At 39.7% G+C, this 23789-nt stretch overlaps 1 protein-coding gene across 3 annotated transcripts in view; it reads left to right on the top strand.

Annotated features, from left to right (window-relative positions):
• Positions 1 to 10209: 10209 nt before the first annotated feature.
• RIMS1 (regulating synaptic membrane exocytosis 1) overlaps positions 10210 to 23789 on the top strand; it is a gene marked incomplete at its 5' end in the record, with an annotated part of 498114 nt that continues 484534 nt past the window's right edge. Inside the window, one exon of one of the 3 annotated variants that reach the window (XM_082729763.1) lies at positions 10210 to 10660. In XM_082729763.1, the coding sequence (XP_082585889.1) occupies positions 10497 to 10660 (164 nt within the window). The remainder of the gene's footprint in view (positions 10661 to 23789) is intronic. The other 2 variants (XM_082729765.1, XM_082729764.1) reach the window with 2 other exon arrangements.

Genomic DNA, 23789 nt, shown 5'->3' on the forward strand with positions numbered 1-23789 from the left:
CCAGGACCTTAGGATCATGACCTGAGCCAAAGGCAGATGCCTAACTGACTGAGCCAACCAAGTGTCCCCCCAGTTTTTTTAAAGACTTATTTATATGGGTAAAAAATTTATCCTAAAAGATTCTGATATCCCAGTAGTTATTTTAGGAAAATATAGCATTACTTATAATTAAAGTTAGTAATTAGAGAAATACTCAAATTTGGGGCAAAAAGTGACAAGAAAAGCAATGAACAGGGAGAGAAAAACAAGAGAGCAAGAGACCCCATGTAGATTTTTTGGAAATTGTGGATCACAGAGAAAAGGTGAGATATGTAAAATGGAAGCTTTAATCTGGAATTCATAAGATAGTGAGGTTACTTAAAACAGGATACACCTGGAGGGTGGAGGCTAGCCACGGGAGAGGGCCAATATCAGGCTATTGCTGACACAAGGATTAAGTACAAGCCAAATGCCTGGGAGGGGTCCTAGGCTAAGCCTGATGGATGTGACTGCTGAAGTGAGTATGAGGGGCCAGAGGACAAAAGAAACCATAACTCAACCCAAGTTTGCTTTTGACAGATCTTTTCCCAAATATGGCCTTAGGAGGTCAGTCAACTTCCTCATATGCCTAAATCACTGTCAAAACTCAAGAGTTTGATGCCAGGCCTCAAAAATTAAAAAGGGGTAATTAGTCACTATAAAAATGATTTAAGGGTCATAGTGAAGTCGGATGAGTGTCAGTCCTAGTAATTGTGAATCAAAGAGAAGCCAAGTAATCGCAGACTTCAGAAATTGTCAATGCTCAGGAATCCATCAAAATCCCTAAGGAGAACACAGGCAGCAACCTCTTCAACCTCAGCTGCAGCAACATCTTCCTAGAAATATCACCAAAGGCAAGACCAAAAATGGGACCTTCATCAAGATGATGGGACTTCATCAAAATCAAAAGCTTTTACACAGAAAGGAAACAGTCAATAAAACCAAAAGACAACTGACAGAATGGGAGAAGATATTTGCAAATGACATATCAGATAAAGATATGATGTGATAAAGATAAAATTAGATACCAGATTTTGGACATATCCAAAATCTAGAAAGAACTTATCAAACTCAACATCCAAAGAACAAATAATTCAATCAAGAAATGGTTAGAAGACATGAACAGATATTTCTGCAAAGACATACAAATGGCCAACAGACACATGAAAAAGTGTTCCACATCGCTCGGCATCAGGGAAATATAAATCAAACCCACAATGAGATACCACCTCACACTAGTCAGAATGGCTAAAATTAACAAGTCAGGAAACAACAGATGTTGGCGAGGATACAGAGAAAGTAGAACCCTCCTACAGTGTGGTGGCAATGCAAGCTGGTGCAGCCACGCTGGAAAATAGTATGGAGGTTCCTCAAAAAGTTGAAAATAGAGCTACCCTATGACCCAGCAATCGCACTACTGAGTATTTACCCTAAAGACCCAAATGTAGTGATCCAAAGGGGCATCTGCACCAGAATGTTTATAGCAGCAATGTCCACAAGAGCCAAACTATGGAAAGAACATAGATGTCCATCAACAGAAGAATGGATAAAGAAGATGTGGTATATAGATAGATAGATACATAGATACATAGGAATACTCTGCAGCCATCAAAAAGTCCAAAATCTTGCCCTTTGCAACAACATGGATGGAACTAGAGGGTATTATGCTAAGCAAAATAAGTCAGTCAGAGAAAGACAATTATCACTTGATCTCTGACATGAGGAATTTGAGAAGGCAGGGTAGGGGAAGTCATGGGGGGTAGGAAGAGAAAAATTGAAACAAGATGGGACTGGGGAGGGAGACAAACCATAAGAGACTCTTAATCTCAGGAAACAAACTGAGGGTTGCTGAGGGGTTGGCAGGGAGGGATAGGATGGCTGGGTGATGGACATTGGGGGGAGTGTGCTATGGGGAGTGCTGTGAAATGTGTAAGAGTGATGATTCACAGACCTGTACCCTTGAAACAAATAATACATTATATGTTAATAAAAATAAAAAAAATTGTCAATGCAGCTGAAGACAGTAGTGACTACAATGGAAATGTTGATAAATTATCCGAGTACAGACTATTCTGTAATACACATCAGAGTCCAGTTTGCTGCTTCACTAAACATATGATGCATTTTGTCAATCTCTCTACTTGCTTCACCCACCTCTGTTGTTCAAACTGCTGAGGAAGGACAATGATCTACACTGGTCATGCTAAATAGTGCCCCAAAGAATATTAATAGTACCTATGCACTTTTGGAAGTAGTAAATATAATGCCATAGAACATTTAGCACGGGTCAGGAACATATAATATGCTCACCAAATATCATTGCTATTATAAAAATAATTAGGATATATAAAGGAGATATATTTGTCTCCATTTAACAGATGAAGAAATTAGAGCTCAGGAAGATTAAGTTACCTCCTCAGTTCTGTAGGGCTCATTAGTGCTAGAATAAGAAGTCAAGTCAGTTTTCCCACTTGTCTGCCGGGGCTATGTCACAATGGACAGAAGCAACTGCCTTCTGAAGGCTGCCCTGTGTGGGATTGGGTGTTCATCGCAAATCTGGGCGTGGAAAATGGGAAAATAGGCAATAACTTGCTGGTAAACAGTCTCAGGGGTTTGGTTCAAGTCAGAGAATTCCAGGAAGGAATGCTTATTTAAATTTGATTATCGAAGTCTCTTTGTGTGTGTGTGTGTGTTTGACATGTTGAGAATCAGTATTACTTTTTAATTAATTAATTAATTAATTTTTTCGGTGTTCCAGGATTCATTGTTTATGCACCACACCCAGTGCTCCATGCAATACGGGCCTTCCTTAATACCACCACCAGGCTAACCCATGCCCCCACCCCTCTCCCTTCCAAAACCCTCCGTTTGTTTCTCAGAGTCCAGTCTCTCATGTTTCGTCTCCCCCCCCCAACTAATAAAATGTCATTTTAACAAAAATACAGTTAATAAATGCGAACTCTAGTAAAGTTTTTCAACTTACTAAAATTCTTAGCACTTATAAAATAATCTAGTCTTGGAAATTATTATCGAAATCCATTTTCCACTTAGGATGTTTTTGGTTTTGTAAGTAAAAGTTGATATTTCTTTTTAAGACAGTTCAACTAGTCATAATCTTTAAGAAAGAGATTGATAGTAAATAGAGGACGATCACACACACAGAGCTGTGGGAGGATAGCATTTTAGACTTTGATGCTTTAATCCAACCAGTTTAACTCATAGAAGGCACTCTCAAAAGAATAAAGCTAATAAACAATTGAAGCATCTAAGATGGAGATTCTTCATATCACATAAAATCAAAACTGAATAATTCTCAAGAAGTTATTCAATGTAAAGAAGGAAATTGGAAGAGAAAAGAACGTGGAGAAATTATTCTCAAACATTGCCAATTAAGCATTCTAAGTTTTACTAAAAGAGAAGATGATCAGTCTCAGAAGAATGCAAAAGAGGCCATGAACTCTGATTTTTAATCAGTAGACAAGCATTAAAAGGAAATAACTCAAAGAAAGAATGGCTAAGAATTAATTGCTTGGAAGAAGTATGACCAAGGCTGGTATGACCCTCCAAAAGGGAACAGAAAAAGATACCTTCTTCTTGTCCAAGGACAGGCATTCCAATTCATTGAATTCTTCCTGAAATAAATGACAATAGTGGAACCTTACCAAAAATCAAATTAAAATAGGTATTTGACTGAATTTGAGCCAAAATCTGATATCCCATTTCAGCCAAATACTTTCAGTGAAATATCTTGAGAGCCAAATGTTCTTTGAAGCCAGCAATTCTATATTTTTGCAAATTACTATAACTATGTATAAATAGGATGACCATATAATTTATCATCCAATATGGATGATAACTGAAAGGAGATGTTATTGATAATAATGCCAGTACAATAGACACAAAGTTAGATGGTTCTGGACAAACCAGGACATATGATCACCTTTTATGTATGCCATTCTTATGTATTAAATTATGGTGGTGGTCATAAAAATGGTAGTGAAAGTATATAGGAGGATATGGTGATAACTGAAATCAAAATGTTAGGATCATAGTGCACCAAGTTAGCTAAGATTATATCTCAATAGGGGTTGAAGATATCCCTAACTAATTTATCTCAACATTTTCTAAAAATTAAAAATATTTAAATCATTGTAACTTGAGTTACAGAATCCTGACATCATAATTATGCTACTTGCTTATTCCTTGGAGTCTAAATTAACTAGTACTTTGTACTTAGCTCTTATGTGAATGTGCCTTTGTATGCACACTTCTGCTGATTTTGCACTAATAGATTTTTCACTTTTGTCAAAGTGGAGAGAGCAACAAAGTCTCCTTCAGTCCTTAGGCCAACCTTTGATAGAGGAAATCTTCTATCAAAGATTTCTCTTTTTTAAAACTTTAGTTAAAAAAACAAACAAACATTTTGTCCAGAGGGATCAATTAGCAAATTAAATGCAAATATATTTCTCTTTCTGAGAGTTTAGATGACATTGATGATGACAATGATGACCACAACAATGATGGAAGACTTTCCGTATCTCTCCCACACCACCTAACCCTCCCCAACAACAACAACAACAACAACAACAACACACACACACACACACACACACACACACATTATCCACCTCTGTGTGTGGAACCACCACCCACCCACTTCCTGCTCCGCCCCACACAGGAATCATAACTGATATCTTCTCTTCACAAATTCCTCACATCTCATCTGTCAGCAGGTCTCTAGGTGCTACTCCGAATGCACATATGAATGTGTCCACCTTTTCCACTGGTACTATACCACAAGTCTGAGCCATTAGCCAGCCCTTGCTGCCACCCATTTTTCTGCCACCCACAGGCAGAGTAATCTAGAAAATGTAAAGCATATCTTTTAACTCCCTGTTGGAGCTCTTCAATGGCTTCCCATTGCACAAGAATAAACTAGCACTTTCTGCCATGGTTGACTGGCCCTACATGATGAGCTCACCATTTTCTCCTTCCCTACAATGATCCCACCTCACTGGCTTACTTTGTGTTCCCCCAGAGTTCTGACCCTTCCTGACTCAGGGCACTATCTCTAATGCTTTCTTCAGCTTGTAACAGTCTGTGCTGAGTTCTTCTTAGTCTGGAGCCTTCTTACCCTTCAAATCTCGGTCATGGGACCATTCTATCTGGTAAATTATTTTCTGGGGCAATTATCATAATTCAATTGTTCTTATTTTACTATGCCTTCCCCTCTCCTCAAAGTGCATTGTAAGCATCTAGGGCAGAGATGAACAAATTTATGTTTCTGTAAAGAGACAGATAGCAAATATTTCAGGCTTTGCAGGACATATGCTCTTCCATTCTACATCTACTCTAACCCTGTTGTATAAAGGCAGCTATGGAAAATATTGAATCAATGGTTATGGCTGTGTTGTAATAAAACTTCATTCAGAAAACAGACTTTTGGCTGCGTTGGTTCACAGGCCACAGGTTGCCAATCCTCTCTAGGCCCAGGACCTTATATGCATTATTCCCTCCCTTATCCTCAGTGCCTAGCACAAAGGAAGTATACACATTTGCAACCTCTCATCCTTACCAAAACCCTGGAAGGTACATACTGTTATTTTCATTTTATAGATATAGCTCAGTGAGGCTTACTAATTCACTTAAACTCAGGTAAATATTGTTATTAGTCTCCTGGGGCTGCAATAACAAAATTCCACAGCACACATGGCTTAAAACAACAGAAATTTATTCTCCCATAGTTGTGGAGGCTAGAAATCCAAAACCAAGGTATTAGCAGAGCTATGTTTTCTATGAAGTCTCTAGAGGAGAATCCATCTTTGCCTCTTCTAGCTGCTGGTGGCTCCTGGCACTCCTTGGCTTGGGGAAGCATCATCACTCCATTCTCTGCTTCTGTCTTCACATGGTCTTCCTCTCTCTGGGTCCCTTTGTGTCTTCGTCTGGCCTCCTTCCTTGTACGTGTGCACATTCTCTCCTTTCATAAGGACACTAGACATTGGATTTAGGACTCATCCAATACAGTATGAACTCTTTAGGTAATTTCATCTGTAAAGGCCCATTTCCAAAAAAGGGCACATTATGAGGTTCTGAATGAACATGAATTTTGGGGCGGGGGAGACAGTATTAAACCCATTACAATTATCAAATGATAGAGTAAGGATTTGAACCTGACACCATTTCAATGGTTTTCCACTTTGAGGTTATAATCTCAGCTATTAAGTTAAATGAACAGGGGCGCCTGGGTGGCTCAGTGGTTTGGGCTGCTGCCTTTGGCTCGGGTCATGATCTCAGGGTCCTGGGATCGAGCCCCGCATCGGGCTCCCTGCTCCGCAGGAAGCCTGCTTCCCTCTCTCTCTCTCTCTCTCTCTCTGCCTGACTCTCTGCCTACTTGTGATCTCCGTCTTTCAAATAAATAAATAAAATCTTTAAAAAAAAAATAAGTTAAATGAACAGTTAACGTTGGTATCCAATTTTAGAATTATTTTGAGAAATGATGATTTGAGAACCTCAGTGGAAAGCAAAGCTAAGAAATTTACCTTAAAGGGGCTTTGTCTAAGTTATCCTTTCTGACCATAATGTTAGTGCTATCTATCCTTCAGCACATCTGATACACAGAGATTTAAGACGTTAAGAATAGAGATTCAAGACATCTTCCAAAGATATCATTGGTTGAGCAAGGAGAATTACACTGAAATTTTCATGGTCTCTCTAGTTAACATCTTTGCATGCCATGCTTGTAAGTCAGGATTTTCCCCAAAGCTTGTCTAAAGCATGTTTTCCCCATGTGGGGAGAAAATGCAGTTCTCTTATAGTCCAAATACATTTGGGAAATGCCAGGCAAAGCCAAGTAAAACAGATTTCTTTACTGTACTAAATGATCGCTTCATCACACATTTTATTTGTTAAGGTGCCTTGTGAATTTCTAAGAGGGAGGTATTGTGCATATTTTTCTAAGCTTATTAGGCCTTTTTATAGAGTACCTTCAGGAACTAATCATCTGTGCCACAAACTTTTATACAACTACTTTGGGTGTTTGCAAGAAACTGGTTTTGAACCTCCCCCCATCTCCACAAAGGATGAGATTCCCAACAGAAGGAGAGACACTGATGGGTTTCACCATGGCAGCTACTAATTTATTCATCAACACATTCACTCCTTTCCTCATTTATTTACTCATTGATTTCACATACAATTGTGGAGCCCAAGGAAGTAGCTATGAACATAAAGATGATCCAGACCAGATGGCTTTTCACTAAGTCATCCAGGTTATACATGTCAATCACTATTTCCCAAAGTAATTCTAATAAATGAAAATCACTGGTATTGTACTGAATTGTCCCCCTAAAATTCATATGTTGAAGTCCTAATCCCTAGGACCTTAGAATCTAAATATACTTGGAGATAGGCCTTTAAAGAGGTTATTAAAATGAAATGAGGTTATAAGGGTAGGGCCCCCATCCTGTAAGAATGATGTCCTTATAAGCATAGAGAGAGAAGCCAGGGATGGGCTTTCACAGAGAAGAGGCCATGCGAGGAGATGGTAAGGAAGTGCCTTATCTACAAATCAAGAAGAGGACTCAGGAAAAATCAATCCTGCCAGCATTTTGATCTTGTATTTCTAGCCTCCAGAACTGTGAGAAAATAAATATCTATTGTTTAAGCCCCTAGTCTGTGGTGTTTTGTTACAGCAGCCCTGGACAACAAAAAAAGCCATTATAAATTGTTTATTTGGCCCCTGCCTTCCAGAACTTTATTCAGCCAGTTCTGATGTCTGAGGGCTTACAATTCCTCTATTTGTATTTCAGAAGAATTTCAAGAGGACTGATTTGACTATAAACCTCTTGAAGACAAGGCCTTTGTCTGTTTTATCTCTGCATTGACTAATAGGTACCTTCTAGAGCATCATTCTCATCTCTAACTCCTCTCTGTACATTAATAATTGAGGGATGGCCAAATAGATCTCTTGGAGAGAGCAGGAAATAAGAACAAGAGAACTACAAATTGTTAGGCACATAGCTAAATGCTTCAAATATGTCTTTTCATTTACTATTTCTCTTCTATTTTAAGGCAAATGTCTTTACTCCACATTTCAGATGAGAAAACAAAGGTTTAGAGAGGATAAGTGATTCTACCAAAATCATAAAATACTAGTAGAGCCAGAAATCATACTCATTTTCCCCTTGAATATATGTTAGCCTGAGGAAAATGAGTACATTTTTTTTTTACAATGATGAAAAGATGATTAGAATGTTTTCATTAATTCCTTAATTAGAGGAAAAGGAAATCTGGCTAGGCATCAGCACTTGTGAAAATAACCTGGAAATTTTAGTAGATTTTGTTTATTTCAGTGACATCATCATAACTGATATGGTTACCTACAAGGTAGGCCAATATTAAGTTGTGCAAATAAAAATAATGATTATAAAGCACTTACTAAGTACCAGATACTGTTCTTGGTTCTTTGTGTGTATGCTTGATACTGCTATTCAGGAAAGCTAGGTTAAAAACATGAGTGTACCCAAAGAAAGATAATCAGAATGATCAGATTTTGATATTATGCTACATGATTACTAGCTGGATAAACCAGCAAACTTTACTCTGAAAAAAATTTAAATATGACATGATAGCCATCTCCAATAGTTGAAAGCTTTTCAGGTAGAAGAGAGATTTAGACATTGGAATAGAATTAAGAAGTAGGGAGCCTTCCATTGCTGAGAGTATTCAAATAGGTGTGTCGATGTAGAAGCAAACAGATGCATTCATGGCAGATCAAGTAGTCAAACATAAACCCTTAAACTTGAAAATTTTGGATTTTTAGGATTCATAAACATCACCATCTTTTTCTTTATTAACAAAGTTAGGCTTGGAGGAAAAAATACATTAGTGCTAGATCCTTTCTGGAACTAAAGAAAAAATTCTCCAGGAGAAACATATCAATTCTCTCATCACCATTTCTAAGAGAGATATTCATGAGGAAACTGTTGTTCAGTTTGAACTCTTCTCTATATCGATTCCTTTATAATTATATTAACAATATTCAGTCTTCAGGTTTCAAAGCCTGTAACAATACCTGTTTTGAAGGGATTGTCTGTTTATCAGCAAGAGAAACTCATCCTTCATGCCTATCATTGTGCCAGGCATTGAGCAAAAGCTGCCTACACAATACGATATGTATTGGGTGTTTTTCTTATCTGGGATCCGTGTTTCTTGAGAAGTACCTACAGGGCTAAGAAGTGAGTACGTGATGATAGTGAGCATCCTTAGAGGAATTCAAGTAGATAATCCATTTGCAAGCACCAGAGAAGTGCGGTTGTGCGATGCAATGGGGCTACCCAGAGCCCCAAATGACAAATTAAATAGTTGCTGGGCTGTGGGGGCATTTTAAATCTTAAGAGGCGTGGGATTAGGATAAATTGCAGAACAGTCCTATTGGGGATGGGTCAAGAAAGACACTGCATATAATGGACCCAGAAAATCCAGGTTGTTGGAGAGGTGTGTGTGTTTATCAAAATTATCTTTTTAAAAAATCACATTATTGTTGCTATGAACACTTGACTAGTAAATGTGAAATATATCGTAGCAGGGGAAAAAAAAATGCGTCCAGAGGGTGTTCCATCCTGCTGTTCAGAACATCGTGGGTGCTCAAATAATATTAACGCTCCACGATGAAGATGGTACCGAGGATGATGATGATTAATGCAATCCAAGGAAAAACAGGGCTGGGAGGATGACACAGACGAGAGACCAGGAAAGGGAGGATGACTCACGGGTGAGGGCTACCTGGGGATAGAGCGATGTGGCGTGCACGTTGGCGAGCGTGGGGGGAGAGGCTGGAGCACGCGTGGCTCGGACCTGGGGAGTGGGCGGGTGGGTGCCCGTGGGCGGAGCGGCTCCGGGACTGAGTGGCTGGCAGCTATGTCTGCGAGAGCAGCAGCATCACCCGGGAGCGAAGCCTCCGAGACTCCGCCTAACTGACACCCAAAACTCTCCCTCTCCCTCCTGCAGCCCCAAACTGGAGGCAGCCGAGCCTGCGAGCAGCCTCGGCGGCGGCGGCGGCGGCGGCTCCAGCGGCGGCGGCCCCGGCCCCAGCCCCGCCCCCGCCCCGCGCGCCCAGCGCGCGACGCCCGGATCGGCCGAGCCTGGCGCGAGCCCTCGCCCCCTCGCCGCGCCCGCCGCGCCTCCGCCTGCCCGCCCCCGCCGGCCGAGGCTGGGCTGCGGGAGGCGGCCGGGCGGCCCCGAGCCTCGCTAGGGCGACCAAAACAAAGGGAGCATCCGGGACTGGGTGGATGCAAACAACCATGAAAGACTGGGTTCTCTCTCTCCCCGGCTCTGCTGCTGCCGCCGCCGCTGCTCCTCCTCCTCCCGCCGCCGCCAGGAGGGCTCCTCTGTGAGGGGAAGCAGGGGCGCAGCTGCTGGGCGTGAATCCGAAAGGTGAGAGCCAGGGAGCCAGAAGAGGGGGCGGGCAGGCCACGAAAATGTCCTCGGCCGTGGGGCCCCGCGGTCCTCGCCCACCCACGGTGCCTCCCCCCATGCAAGAGCTGCCCGACCTGAGCCACCTGACCGAGGAAGAGAGGAACATTATCATGGCAGTGATGGACCGGCAGAAGGAAGAGGAGGAAAAAGAAGAAGCCATGCTCAAGTAAGCCACCCCCAGCCGCGCCATCCGTGCCTCCGTGCCTCCATCGGTCCATTCACCACTCACTCACCCAATCCTCTCGGCTGAGTGTGGGGGAGGGGCGGGCGAGGGTGCTGGGGGTGGGGGCGGAGGCTCCCGCCTTGGGGCCAGGGGCGCTGGGCTGAGGCGGAGGGAGATTAGGGGGACAGCAGGAAGGAGGGGATGCCACCGAGCGGGAGCCCAGGAGCCAGGGGAGGATGGCTTGAGGCTGGGTTGCAGAGGAAGATTGGGTGGACGGGGACCACCCTGAGGGTGGGGTATGCAGAAGCTGAGGAGAGCGGGTGCCACCCAGGTGGAAGGGCCCTGGGCCCTGGGCTGGGAAGAGGTTGAGGGGAGGGGGTGAGTGGGAGAACTGGGAGGTGGGATGGAGAGGTGCTGAGAACAGCTCCTCTTCTCTTCTTGGAGTTGTTTAGAAGGTTGGGGTTACCCCAGTGAAGGGTGCCACTATTTATGTAAGAAAAATGCTTATGGTAGTGTTCATTTTGGTACTCATTCATCTCCAGATCAAGGTTGGGTCTTTTTTTTTTTTTTTTTTTTTGGGCAGTTGCCATCTTTGGTAACCTGCCTACCCAGCTTCTCTTTAAGCTTTTAGTCACAGTCTTCTACACAGAATTCCTGTGTGAAGACACATTCTCTTACCCATATACAATGCCATTGGCGATGCAAAGTTTTTAATAAGGGGAGAAGCTGATGGGGACTCCAGCCTGAATAAAATAGAGGTTCCTCTTTACTGGTTTCCTTCCAAGAGACCTCTGTGGCCTGCTCAGTTCCTGGTGGAAGCAGTACAATAGGGGATCACATATTTGCACACATCCCCTCTTAAAGCCCCTCAACCCTTCAAAGGCTCTCTGTCTAGAGCCCCATTTTCCTGTGTCTGAGGAGGGGATGGGGCTCCTTGCTGGTGGTGCAGGGGTGTGTGACACTGCCTGTGCTGCTGCTTATCATATTCTCAGAAAAAACTGCTTACAAGGCACTGGCATCCAGACTGGGTTTTCCTTACTCCTTAGCATCACCCACAGAGTGGAGCTGAAGGGGACTTCGACCCTGCTTTCCCTTGGGAGTCTTCTTGTATTCAGGAAAGTTTTCAACTTGAGGGTAAAGGAATTTGGAGACCCTGGTTGGAACTAATTCCTTGGTGTCTCCTGTTTAGCCCAGAAGGTGTATCTGGGGGCAGAGGATTGGCATGAAGTGCCAAAGGGAACCTGTTGCATCTGGAGTTAGCTGAGAGCCAAGAAGGGCAGGGAGGGAACAGGGGTGACACCCACACATGGAACACACCCATCAGGGCCTCCCCCAAACCCTGAAGGATTGCCTTCTCTAGAGAAGATGCTGCCACTGAAGAAGCTTTCTTCTGCTTCCTCTCGGTGCAGCAGTGCCTGGAAGGAGAGGAAAGGCTGCATTCACAGACTGATAGGTCCCCAGCCGTGTAGCTGCCACCCAGATGGAAGAGGGGGATATCGGGCAACTGCTGTGGATGCTGGGTCCCAGCACAAGGGTAGAAATACAGTCATTCCTCTTGCCCTTTCATTGTAGACTCAGAAAAGGTCCATTAACTTGCAAGGCCAGAGCTGGCCTTGTTCTATAAAGAGCAGCAGGTTTCTGGATTCCCTGCTCCTTCTCATCCAAAAAACAAATACTTTAAGCCTGGTGGCTTGAGGGAGGCAGAACCCTCGTTAATCTGCTGCCTGTCCCTAGTGCAATACTCAACATCCCTGGTGCTGCAGGCTTCCCCTCTTCTGAGACTGGAAGTAATGGATTGTGTCTGATGGTGCTGCTGTTTGTCTGTCTGGTTGTCAGTCCGTCTGTCCTCACTGGTTGCAGTCCCTGCCACCTGTCCTGGACACCCTTTTTGCTGGTCGGGATTTACAGGTTGCACCTGTTCCTTTCAGTGTTCACTGCAGACAGCAGGTGGATGGAGGCCCCTCCAGCAGCCAGCGGAACCCATGGGCTGCTGATAGGGTCCGACTAGGAAGGGAAAGGCACAGTGCAAGTAGTGGCCATCGCGCCTCTCCGTTGGCTGTTTCAGGCTCCTGGAGAGCGAGAGAATTTAAGTGGGAGAGGGTGAGTTTTAGGACAGAATTCCAAATCTGTTAACTGCCTAAGGATAGCACAAGATTGTATGGGCTCCTGTGGACAAATAAAAATGAAGAACACCGTCCAACTGCTCATGTCTGAGACATCTTTCCCACTGCTGTTCCTGTGACTGCTTTGCCCCAGCTTGCAAATATTGTTCCTTTATTGCAAGGATTCACAAAATATCGCAGTATGTGACGCTGTTATACAACAGCACTGTTATCATCCCAGACCTCTGCATTAACTTTATCAATCAGCTTCGTCTGTTAATGTCTTGGCCTTTTGTGCAGTGGCAGATTGGTGAGTGTTTTGGAATCCCGGTTTGCTGCTGTGTAAGCGTGTCATACCGTCTGCACTTAGTCGAACAGTGCTGTACTTTTTTTTTTTTTCTTTCCAGAGGGCACTTTATGTCTTAAAAACTGGTTATTGTAGAGGCTATTCAGATGACACATACATGTGGGAACTTAATGACACAGTCATAAGTGGTGGTCTTTTCTCAGCTTTGCATAAAAATAGTGGAAAACATGATACTTTTCACGAGGCTTTGAAGTGTTTGTTAAATCAGAGATAAGTTTTTATGGTAATGATTGGTCCATCATATCACATATCTGAGAAATTACCTTCACAACAGGCCCCACAAAGCGAAAGTTCTGGTCACAGCAGTTAGACTTAAAGTTCACTTTTGTCATCACTGCAGAACCATCACCTTGAGCTACCTACTGTGCACGCTGTCTCTCTCTTCACAGTGTGTACAAATGTGCAAGGCATTTATAGAGGACAGAAAACTGATGTGTGAATATGGGAAAGATTAAAAAATATACATTAAAATATATTTGTATAGTTTCATCAGCCGTGATTATAAATTACTACTTGAATTTGGCCTTGATAATTCATCTTTAGATATGAGTAAATGGAAAAGAATAATCAAGCTCATTTTTACCTCAAGATTTTAGAAAAATTTTACTCAAAATTCTAAGTGCTTAGTCATAAAAATAATTCATTTCGTTGGCAAAGTGCACCAATTTTAAATACCATTGCCATTTAACTTGAAATAGTTGGACCCCTTTAAATAATTCTTAATGACTGATTTAATTATCTGCAAATCAGAGGTCTTTTCTTAATCTTAGTAGGTTTCTGGTGAGTGCATGCATGCGTGTGTGTTTTCTGAAGGCTTTTTGAAACCCAGCTTCCTCAATGAATACTCTTTCAAGTAACTGTCACCAGACACTGTGAGCCAATACATTACATGAGTTGAAAACTGCATTATCTGGGACCTAAATCAGAGAAGATCTTATTAGATCTAAAATCTTATTCCTTTTTTTTTTTTTTTTTTTTTTTATAAAAGCTTCATAGAGAAAGGAGCCACAGAATAGTAAGGGAAGATAAAAAATAGAAATAGAGAGTTAAAGGGATTTGAGGATGGGAATTGAGAACCTTATTGAAATAATTAATAAAACTAGTAACATTTATTGAGCATTTACCTCATTTTGGCCATTATTCTAAGTGGTTGTTGAATCACATGCCAAAGAGTTGAACTATGCTCAAGTTTTAACACATGAATATTTGGATTCTCACAGCAGCCTGTGCAGAAGGTAAAGCAGGTCACATAATCCTCAAATCTTCATCCTAAACTCAGAGAATTCCAGTAATACCCTAAGCTGACTCACATTACATGGCCCAACCAGGATTCAAGCCCAGACCTTTTATTCTAAGTCTGAATATTTTCTCACATACTACACTGTCTTTCCACCAAGAAAAAGCTTGCATTTCATCTACCTTTTCCTTAAATTAGTTTGTGCTCTTTCCTCAGTTTTAGAGAAGTGGTTTGGCAAAAGATTAGGTTGACTTAGTAGATCAGGTGCTGATTATAGGAGGGCCTGGAGCTTCACTCACACTCTTAATAGAGTTTTCCTATGGAGTGAGGAGAAGCGAATTGTCTCCAATTTGAAGAACATAGAAAGTGTCATTGTATAGTGGAGAGGCCATTAACTTTGGATCCAAGCATTTTGGGGTTCTAGTTCTAAGTCTGGCACTTATTGTGTAAATGTGGGCAAGACAATTAAGTGGGGATTCTGTGAGGTTCTGTTTTACTTACAAATTCTGCAATTCATGGTGTGAAATTAATTTTTAGAAAATGTTGACTTTAGACTTCTCCCTCTCTTTTCTTTTAAATTATTTTTTTTCCTTATTATGTTCAGTTAGCCAACATACTCTCACTTTCTTCTTAACAGGAAGCTTATCACACATCCATAGGATCTACTTCCTTCATGAACGGAGAAGGAAATAGAAGTAGAACTTTTGTAATTTCAGCTTTTCTTTCTCCTTTTTCTCCCTCTAACCAATTATGCTATTATGACCTCATATGTATCCATAAGACTCAGTATGAAAGGCCACAATTAGCAAGTGGGAAAAGAAGGAAAAGCAGACAGGGCAGCTGGGGAGGAGTGCAGAGGGTGTCCCCATGGATGCAAGTATCATGTTTTCATTGGGATTTGCAAAGATTTTCATCTCTTACGCCTGAAAATATTCTCTCTTGTTGCTGAGACAAGGAAGGGTAAGAAGGAAAAGAAAGAATGCAAATAGTAATGAGGGACCCCTGCTAAAACACGAGCTGGTGGTGTACCATTTTTGAGATGTTGTGTTAAATAGAGAAGAAGGATAAAACTCACCATTTTACTTGAACTCTAGCTTCTTTGACTCCATTTATGGATAGGGTTACATTTAGAGAAGGTTAATCCTGAACTCTATTGAAGTTTTCTTCTTTCAGCAAAACTTAGTAAGTGAATGTGCCCAGGACTGAATTCCCAAATATTTCAGAGAAAATATAGAATAGGGAAGCTTTAAAAAAGGAAAGACATGAGGAGCTGTCAAAGAGAAGGGAGGGAAAGAGACATAACCATTAGTTCACATTTTTGCTAACATGTCTTGACTTTCTTTTAACTTGTATGTGTTCTTTCTTAACCAGATGTGAGGGGGCACCATCATTTAAATAAGTATATTACCAAATTTGAAATAGACTATGGAAACCAGTGTGGGCTATATGTGCTACTGCTGACTTGAATAGAAACACAACATCTTGGGAGTGTTATTTGCTCAACTTGTTAAATGAGGAGAACGATTTATCTTAAACCTGTGCAGTAAGCTTCCTGGAAAGATATCAAATCAGAAGTCCTGAAATATTATTCCGCACCTGCAACATACAGGTGGATGGGACTGATGTATCATGGATTATAAAGTCCATTGTTATTGCATTTCATATACCTTTATGGACAATTTTATATTTTTTAAATTTTTTAAACACCTTTTAAACACTTTTTACATTTTATTCTATGATATGGGTTGGATATTTCAGAGCTGGTCCTGCAAGTTGAGGCAAATTTTCCTAGCGCACATGACAACTTGAGTTATAGAACCCAGAACCTATGTACCTTGACTCCCAAGTTGGTAGTCCTCTTGTAAATCTTTTTAAAAGTACATTGGGCAAATAATAATAATAATAAAAGTGTGTCAAGCTGTGGTATTATGGTCTGTTTCTCTTTTCTCTTTGGTGGAGGGCTAACATTGATTGTGTGCTTTTCCATGTGTCAGGCATTTGCTGGATACATATTTCACTTGTCCTGAACTCACTCTTGATAAGAAGGTCTTCCTGTCAGTATTCTGTTTGTGTTCTAGTATTAGTGAAATTCCCAGCACTAGCTTGATACCTACCTTTGCTTATGACATTTGATTCTGGCGTCCAGAAAAGTAACCTAAAAGGGGGAAGAGAAGAATTTCTTCCGGCCAATGGCATTTTCAGCCCTTTTCCAAGTCTATCTCTCTTTAATCTCTAGATCTGGCCACAGCTTCTTCCTTAACCCTCTGCACCAGGGGCTTTTCGATCTGTTGGATCTTTTGCTCATAGTGTTAATACCTTAGCATCTTTTCACCATTCTACTCCACCATGAGGTTATTTCTTCTCCTCACGATTGTTCTCAGTTTTATTTGTTAGGTAGGCTATTTTGAACAAAGTGTTGTACAATAGTCAATTCAATAATAAGACCATTTTTTCAAGCTTTGAAAATGGGCATTGGCCATTTTATTTTATTTTGATTTCAGGCATTGGGCTATTGAGGTAGAATAAAGAGAGTCCTTTGTTGAGAGCTTGATGTTGGTGTGTTAACTACAATTTTGTAACTGCCATGGTCAGAAGGGAAGGTGAACATCAAATAGTTGGGTAGAGCAGTGGACTAAATGCTGTTCTTAACACTACCACTTTCTATAGGTGTAACCCATCCGCGTCTCAGTTTCTTTGTGTGTCAGATAGAATTGATAATGCCTGCCCTGCTAACTTAGGAGGCAGTGGGTAGTGGAAACACCTTTAAACTTGAAATTGCTGTACAAAAGACTACAGAAGAATCTCAAGATTATCTTTTCCTGTGGTTACTGCAGCGACTAGGGGCCCTGTGGAGATGAGTTCTTAGAGAACAGTCCACTCATTGTGTCATGCCAACAGTAGTGTGGCGAGGGCTGCAGCTACCAGCTGGAGAATTTGGTAAGGAGGTGCTAGGTAAAATAAGTCCAGGGCTTGGTCTGAGGTGGTATTTACCTTTTTTTACGTTCTTTTTCTCATTAAATAGCTCATAAATGTCTTTCGTACAAAAAGCAACGTGGGCAAAGTGATCAAGTCTGAAATAGCTAAAAGGCAACTCTAATTCAAAAATGGGAAGAGAAATTAGTTTAGGGTAATTTCTTCATCTTTTACTAGAAAAAGACCTATGATTTTAGTGCCACTGGATTTTATAAATTATTCATTTTTCAGAATTGGCTGAATAAGGAGCTGTAAACTTGTCAAGTAGTAGTTTCTCTATCATGTCAGTTTATTGTTGGGTAATGTAATAGATTATACATTTTTCAGATTTTTATAAGATTCTCTACTGGATACTTTGGGTTTTCTGTGTGCATATTCTCATACTCTTTCATCAAGTTCATATCCACTTTGATCTAGGTGAGTTTTCTGTGAATGGCAAGAGGGGAGTATAGTATACTGACTTTAGATTTTCTACCTCTGTTGCTATCTTGTGAAAACTTCCTGTACATGTGAATGTTTGTTTAAAGAGAAAAATAGAATTGTTTAAAAAGAAAGTGACTATACATGTTGGTTTGCTCAGGACAGTATCTATTTATGCCTACATCTCCTCTATGATTATGGAAAGCACCTCTTTTTCTCAATTCTGTGTTTCAACATGGACAATAAATGACAATTTCTTCTTCTTTATAAGTTTTGCTTCTCTGATCCATTATTCATTTAAAATTTAGGAAAATCAAGTAATTAACAGTCATAGAATGTATCTTATATAAATAATACAAGCAGGTTATAGACATTTTATTTTGAAAATCATTGGTAAACGGAAGAGCTTTTGCTGAGAAGGAGGTGTTATCTTTTATGGAGTCTCAGTGGAATGCTACCTTTTATGGCAAAAAAGAATTAAAATTTCAAAACATTTTTCACATAACACTGGCTATGAATTGCAACTGCAGGCAGGACTTTCTTTATGAATGTTATCCTTTGGGCCTTGCAAAGGAGCAGCCTGCTATTTAGAGAAGACATTTAAGTAGATTTTAGAATGCAACATTTTAATAATTCTTCTCAATTTTACATGTTAAATAAGGTAATGTTATAGAAAGTAATTTCATACAAATTGAAAGTAATTAATGTGCTTAATTAGATATTAGCTAAGAACTAAAGAACTATAATGAGCCAAATAGTTATCTTTATGTAATATAACAGGTAATACCTTGCTAGTGATTTATATAGTATTTAGTCTTTTTTGTGTGTGTTCCCTATCATTATACAGGTAATTATTGCTTGCAAGATGCCATTATATTTACATAGGGAAGATAAATGAATTGAAAACCAATGAAAATATCTGCACTGTGTATGAATTTCTCTTGCCCAGTTTACCTTCTTTTAATAGACTCACCTATATTCACAAATGGGAGCTAGTATAGTAGGAGTTATTGATGGGGCTTTCTGGCTCTATTTCTTACACTTTGTATAGTCTATTTGATTAGCTACCCAGTTGCATTCCTGTGCTCAAATATGATTGATTTTTGAGCAGTATTCTAGGAGATTACTGATATTCTCAAGAATACCAGGTTATTTTAAAGTTGTAAGTAATCAGTGCACAAGCATCATGTGCCACATTATCGTTCTTGATGTTTAAATGTAGCTCTTAACAAATGCAATGAGAGGCTCTTCGTTTGAGTGGCTAGCTGTTTTGTTTTCAATTTATGGGGTTTTACACTTTAGAAACATTGGGCAGATGATATATGAAATATCTAGGGAATGTTTAAATCAATTTATCAGGTTTCTTTATTATAGGATAGTATATATATATTCACATTTCAAAGTTCTATCCAGGTCAGAAAGATTATATAGTGTATTAGCAGAAAGAGATGAAAACAAAAGTAGCCAAATAGCTTTTCCTTTTATATTTCATACAGCTTAGCAGATTTGTCTTTCTTAGCTATCCTGTCTTGTAATATATTGGAGCTTAAGTCTTCTTTCCCAACCCCTTTTTTCAGGAGGAAAACTTGATGTCTTAGTATCTGAAATAAAGGGAAATTGAAATGAGCTGGCTTATATATTTGGGATATTAAAATTTTGGTAAGAGTAAAAATTGTAAAAAGATTTTACTTTGACCATAATGACAATTGTCATAAAAACACAATTTGGAAAAATTAAAATACAAAAAAGTCTTCTTATGAATTAGGCTGGATATTTCAATATAAAGATGTCTCCATACCTTAGGCCAAATCTAATGACCTAATCTATAGCAACCTGGAGTAAAAACTTAATACTAGTCTGAAAAATTAACTATTGTCTGAGTTTTGTTCCAGACACCATGCACTGAATGGGACTGCCTGGTGTTTGGAACTCCGAAGGCCTAGGCTATAATGTTATTATTGAGTAGATCTATGACTGATAATCTGTCAGGTGGCTATCTATCTATCTATCTATCTATCAGGTGGCTGTCCCTGTCTTCCATAAAGGCAACATAGTTTAAAGTTCTTAAAGGTCCACATACAGAAAAAGAAAAAAACAGAATTTACAATCCCAGGCTAAGCAGCAGATAATTTACCTGGTGAAGTAGTACAAATGTTAAAAAAATACAATGTGTTCTTTGGGAAAATGCTAAATAAGCCATACAAAATAGTCCAAAATGAGTGGTGGTTATAATAGGAGCTGGAGGACTTTTTCAGGCTCTCTCTTGCCCTTCTTTCTGTAACTCCATTTCCTTCTGATTTGTCTTCTCCTTTCCGATGTGTCCCTAATCAATCTTCCACTGATAATACAATGTTGCTCTTCCCATGGGTCCTACTCTCAACCTTCTACTACCATTTTATATGCAGTTTCTGATCAATTTCAAATACGTTCATGACTTCAGTCATACTTATATTTTGATGATTTCCAAGTATATCTTTCTGCCTTAGAATTTTCTACCAAATTCTGATGCATGCACCTAACCTACCTGCTAAAGATCTCTACCTGAATGTCCATGGGAACTTCAAACCAGTTATGATCCAAAGTGATGTCTTGACCTTCTGCCTAAACACTGTCTTTTTTTTTTTTTTTTTTTTTTTTTTAATTTAAATAAACCCTTGCCTTTCTGGATGGCATCTCCAGAGCAACTCCTTATTCAATCCATTGTCAGATCTTCCCAATTCAGTCTTCTTAGAGTCCTTTGAATTCTCCTTTATTTTCCAGTTGTGTTGCTGTGACTTTAATGTAGACTCTCATCACCACTCACTGGGTTGCCTGCAATAACCTCCTAATTCCATTTTCCTGCCACTGATCAGAAACCCCCTCCCATCTCCTCTTCACACTGGTGGCAGAGGAATAGTTTTAACATTCATTTAAAAACATACGTGGGACGCCTGGGTGGCTCAGTTGGTTAAGCAGCTGCCTTCGGCTCAGGTCATGATCCCATTGTCCTGGGATCAAGTCCCACATCCTGCTCCTTGCTCAGCAGGGAGCCTGCTTCTCCCTCTGCCTCTGCCTGCCGTTCTGTCTGCCTGTGCTCGCTCTCTCCCCTCTCTCTCTCTGATAAATAAATAAAATCTTTAAAAAATAAAATAAAATAAAAAATAAAAACATATACGTAAAACCCCTGTGCTTTCAGTGTAAAGATTAAATTTCATAATCTGTACCATGCCTGCTGTCTCCTTTCACTGGCCCAGGCCCACCTTCCTGCCATAGCCTTACTGAACAGGATCTCCAAGTAATCACCACAGCTTCACAACTTGGTGACTCCACTTGTGTTTCTCTCTCTGTTAGGAATTTCCTTCTCAGTCTACCTAATTTTTACATAGCCTTTGATATGAGTTCAAGGAACATCTCATATAGTGTATCTTCCCAGATTAATTTTTGTATTTTTTCCTCTGTGCCCATCTTTTTTAAAACATTTTCACGCCACAGTCCCAGCTCAGTACGGCATATGTTCCCGAGAGCAGGACATTCTATTTGCCAGTGTCTGGCATGTACTAGGTGCCTGAATTTTTTAAACTGTGTGTATGAATGAATAAATCCAGAGGATGTGGAGTAGAAGAGTCACCTAAGGCTGCTGGATGGATTAATAGGGTATGAGTAGGTGGATGGAGTGGGAAGGTTATGCTAACCATGGGTACTCTATCAGCAAATTCTGAAAGCAAAAAATGAGCTGAATGTTTTTGGCTGTTGAGAAAACCACAGTTGGCCAGAACTTAGAGAAGAATGTACTGGAAGTTGGACATTACAAGGTGAAATTGAAATCTAGTTTTGAGATGATCTGTTGTACTCTTAATTTATCATGAATGGCTTTTTGAAGGACAGCATTTTTAAAGTGTTTGCATGTCAGTGTGGGAGGATGTAAATAATACATTTTAAAACGTAATTCTCTAAACAGGCATGTTTAATGGAAATATCTCCTCTGATTTAAAACATCACTAACTTCAGTAACAGTTTAAACCGTAGTATATGTTCTCTGATTTGGTATTTAGAATTAGATCATAAAAGCAAAGTATTGTACTGGATTATATTTTTAATTAAGAATTCCCCTTGTTTAAGTCATATTCTAGACTTAAACTCCTTGAATGCTGGTATCTTCTTCTAATCATATTGGCATTTCCATTGCTTAATGCTATGGCTGGTACGTGGTTGAACGTTAGTAAGTGCTTGTTGAACTGGATTGCTCAGTCTGCATGCCCCACGGCAGAAAAACACTGGTCTTTGACACAATATAACGGGATTGAGTTGAGATATGGATGAGAGCTTAACATCCAGTCCAGGGCTGGCAAATACTCGGTATACAAATGACTTCCTGAACCTAAAAAAGCATCAATGATAAATTTTAGATGTCTCAGAACATTTCTGAGTGTAGTACTCCAGGACATCAACTGATGAGAGTTGGCAATCAAGATGGAACATTTTAGCTGCTGAAGATATATTCCAACTCCACTTTTAAGAAGAGAAAACTAAAGCCCAGCGATTCTTTCACGTTTTCATTATTAATTAGTGAGAGGGTTAGTTATAGGACTTTGTGTCTTGTATCTTCTGACCCAGTGTGTTTTCTACTGTCATACTCTCTCCACATAATTTTATTTTAGCTACCATCAAACCAAAAAAATTATTTTTTTTCTAATTTTGTTTTGATTTGCCTGCTCAGTAAGAGTATATGCTGTTATAGGACATTTTAAGGGAACTTAGAGAGAGAGAGAGAGAGTGAGAATTTAAGAAAGAAAAAGAAAGGAAGAAAGAAAGGGAAAAAGCAAGCTCCATGGGAACACTTAATTACTTTGTTGATTTTGAATTTTGTCATATTGAGTTTTCTTCAAAGTGGATCATTGCCAGGGACTAAGAAATATTTTATTTAAAGATCTCCTTTGCTATGATATTTGTTGGGCTTATGTTTAAGCTATCAATACTTCTTCATTGTGCTAACTTTATTTTTAATTTTTAACACTTCTCTGAAAGATACAATGTTTTCAATATGCAGTAATTTATTTATGGTTCCAAATAGCTTTTCCCACTATACTTTTGAATTATGTATATATTGAAATCATATTTTTGTTTGTTTGTTTGTTTTTCATTTAGAAAAGCCAGTTGGTTTTTGCTTGATGTGAAAAGAGTTTTTTTGGTTCCCCCTCATTTGGAAGTTTGTCTTCAGCTAAACTGTTAGTCAATGACCCAAAGAAAGAATTAGAGGAATGGGAAGGAAATGTCAACTCACATATGCATCCACAAACACTCTCAGCTCATCCATATACCTGTACATATAAACTCTTATACCCACAAACTTGAAAACTTAAAAAACATTCTTTCTACAAAATCTTTTGAAAGAAGTTCATTCTCTCTCACTTACATAATTTGTGTAATCTAGACATGCCTTGTATTATTTTTTGTAACTATAAATTTTGCTCTGTTGGGCATTTTGGAAGAAGCAGCTCAGTATCAGTATGATCCCACCCTGGCCATGACTGGTTGAACTAAAAATGGACACTTGATCCAAGTCCAAATGATTCATTGGCCAAGAACTAATGAGATTCTCTTTCAAATGGAAAGCAAGAAAGAAATCAGAGGTTCAAGAAAATAATAATATCTATTTATTTTTTTCTTAGAACACAAATGGATCGAGCAATTGTGATATGCCAGGCATTGTACTAAAATTAATAGAACCCCCTACCCTTTGTAGGAGAAGGTACATTTTATATAAGTGAAATTTTAAAATAAATCTAAAATTAAGGTCTATGATAAATGTAACCAAGGACAATATATGATATATTTTGGTATATATTTGATGTATTTTGGTAAAATGGTGTAAACCAGGAATTTCGATTAATATCAGGCTGGCCAGGAATGGCTCTCCATGGAAGTGACAGCGAGGACTGAGCTAATCTGAGCATGAGTGGGAGTTAGACAAATAAGGAGTAAAATGCCTAGCAGGCAGGGGGAACACAGGGTCTTGGGTAGAAGGCAGAATGGTACACCTGAAGAAGTAGAAGA

The sequence above is a fragment of the Mustela nivalis genome (genome assembly GCF_964662115.1).
Source record: "Mustela nivalis genome assembly, chromosome: 5".
Taxonomy (NCBI): domain Eukaryota; kingdom Metazoa; phylum Chordata; class Mammalia; order Carnivora; family Mustelidae; genus Mustela; species Mustela nivalis.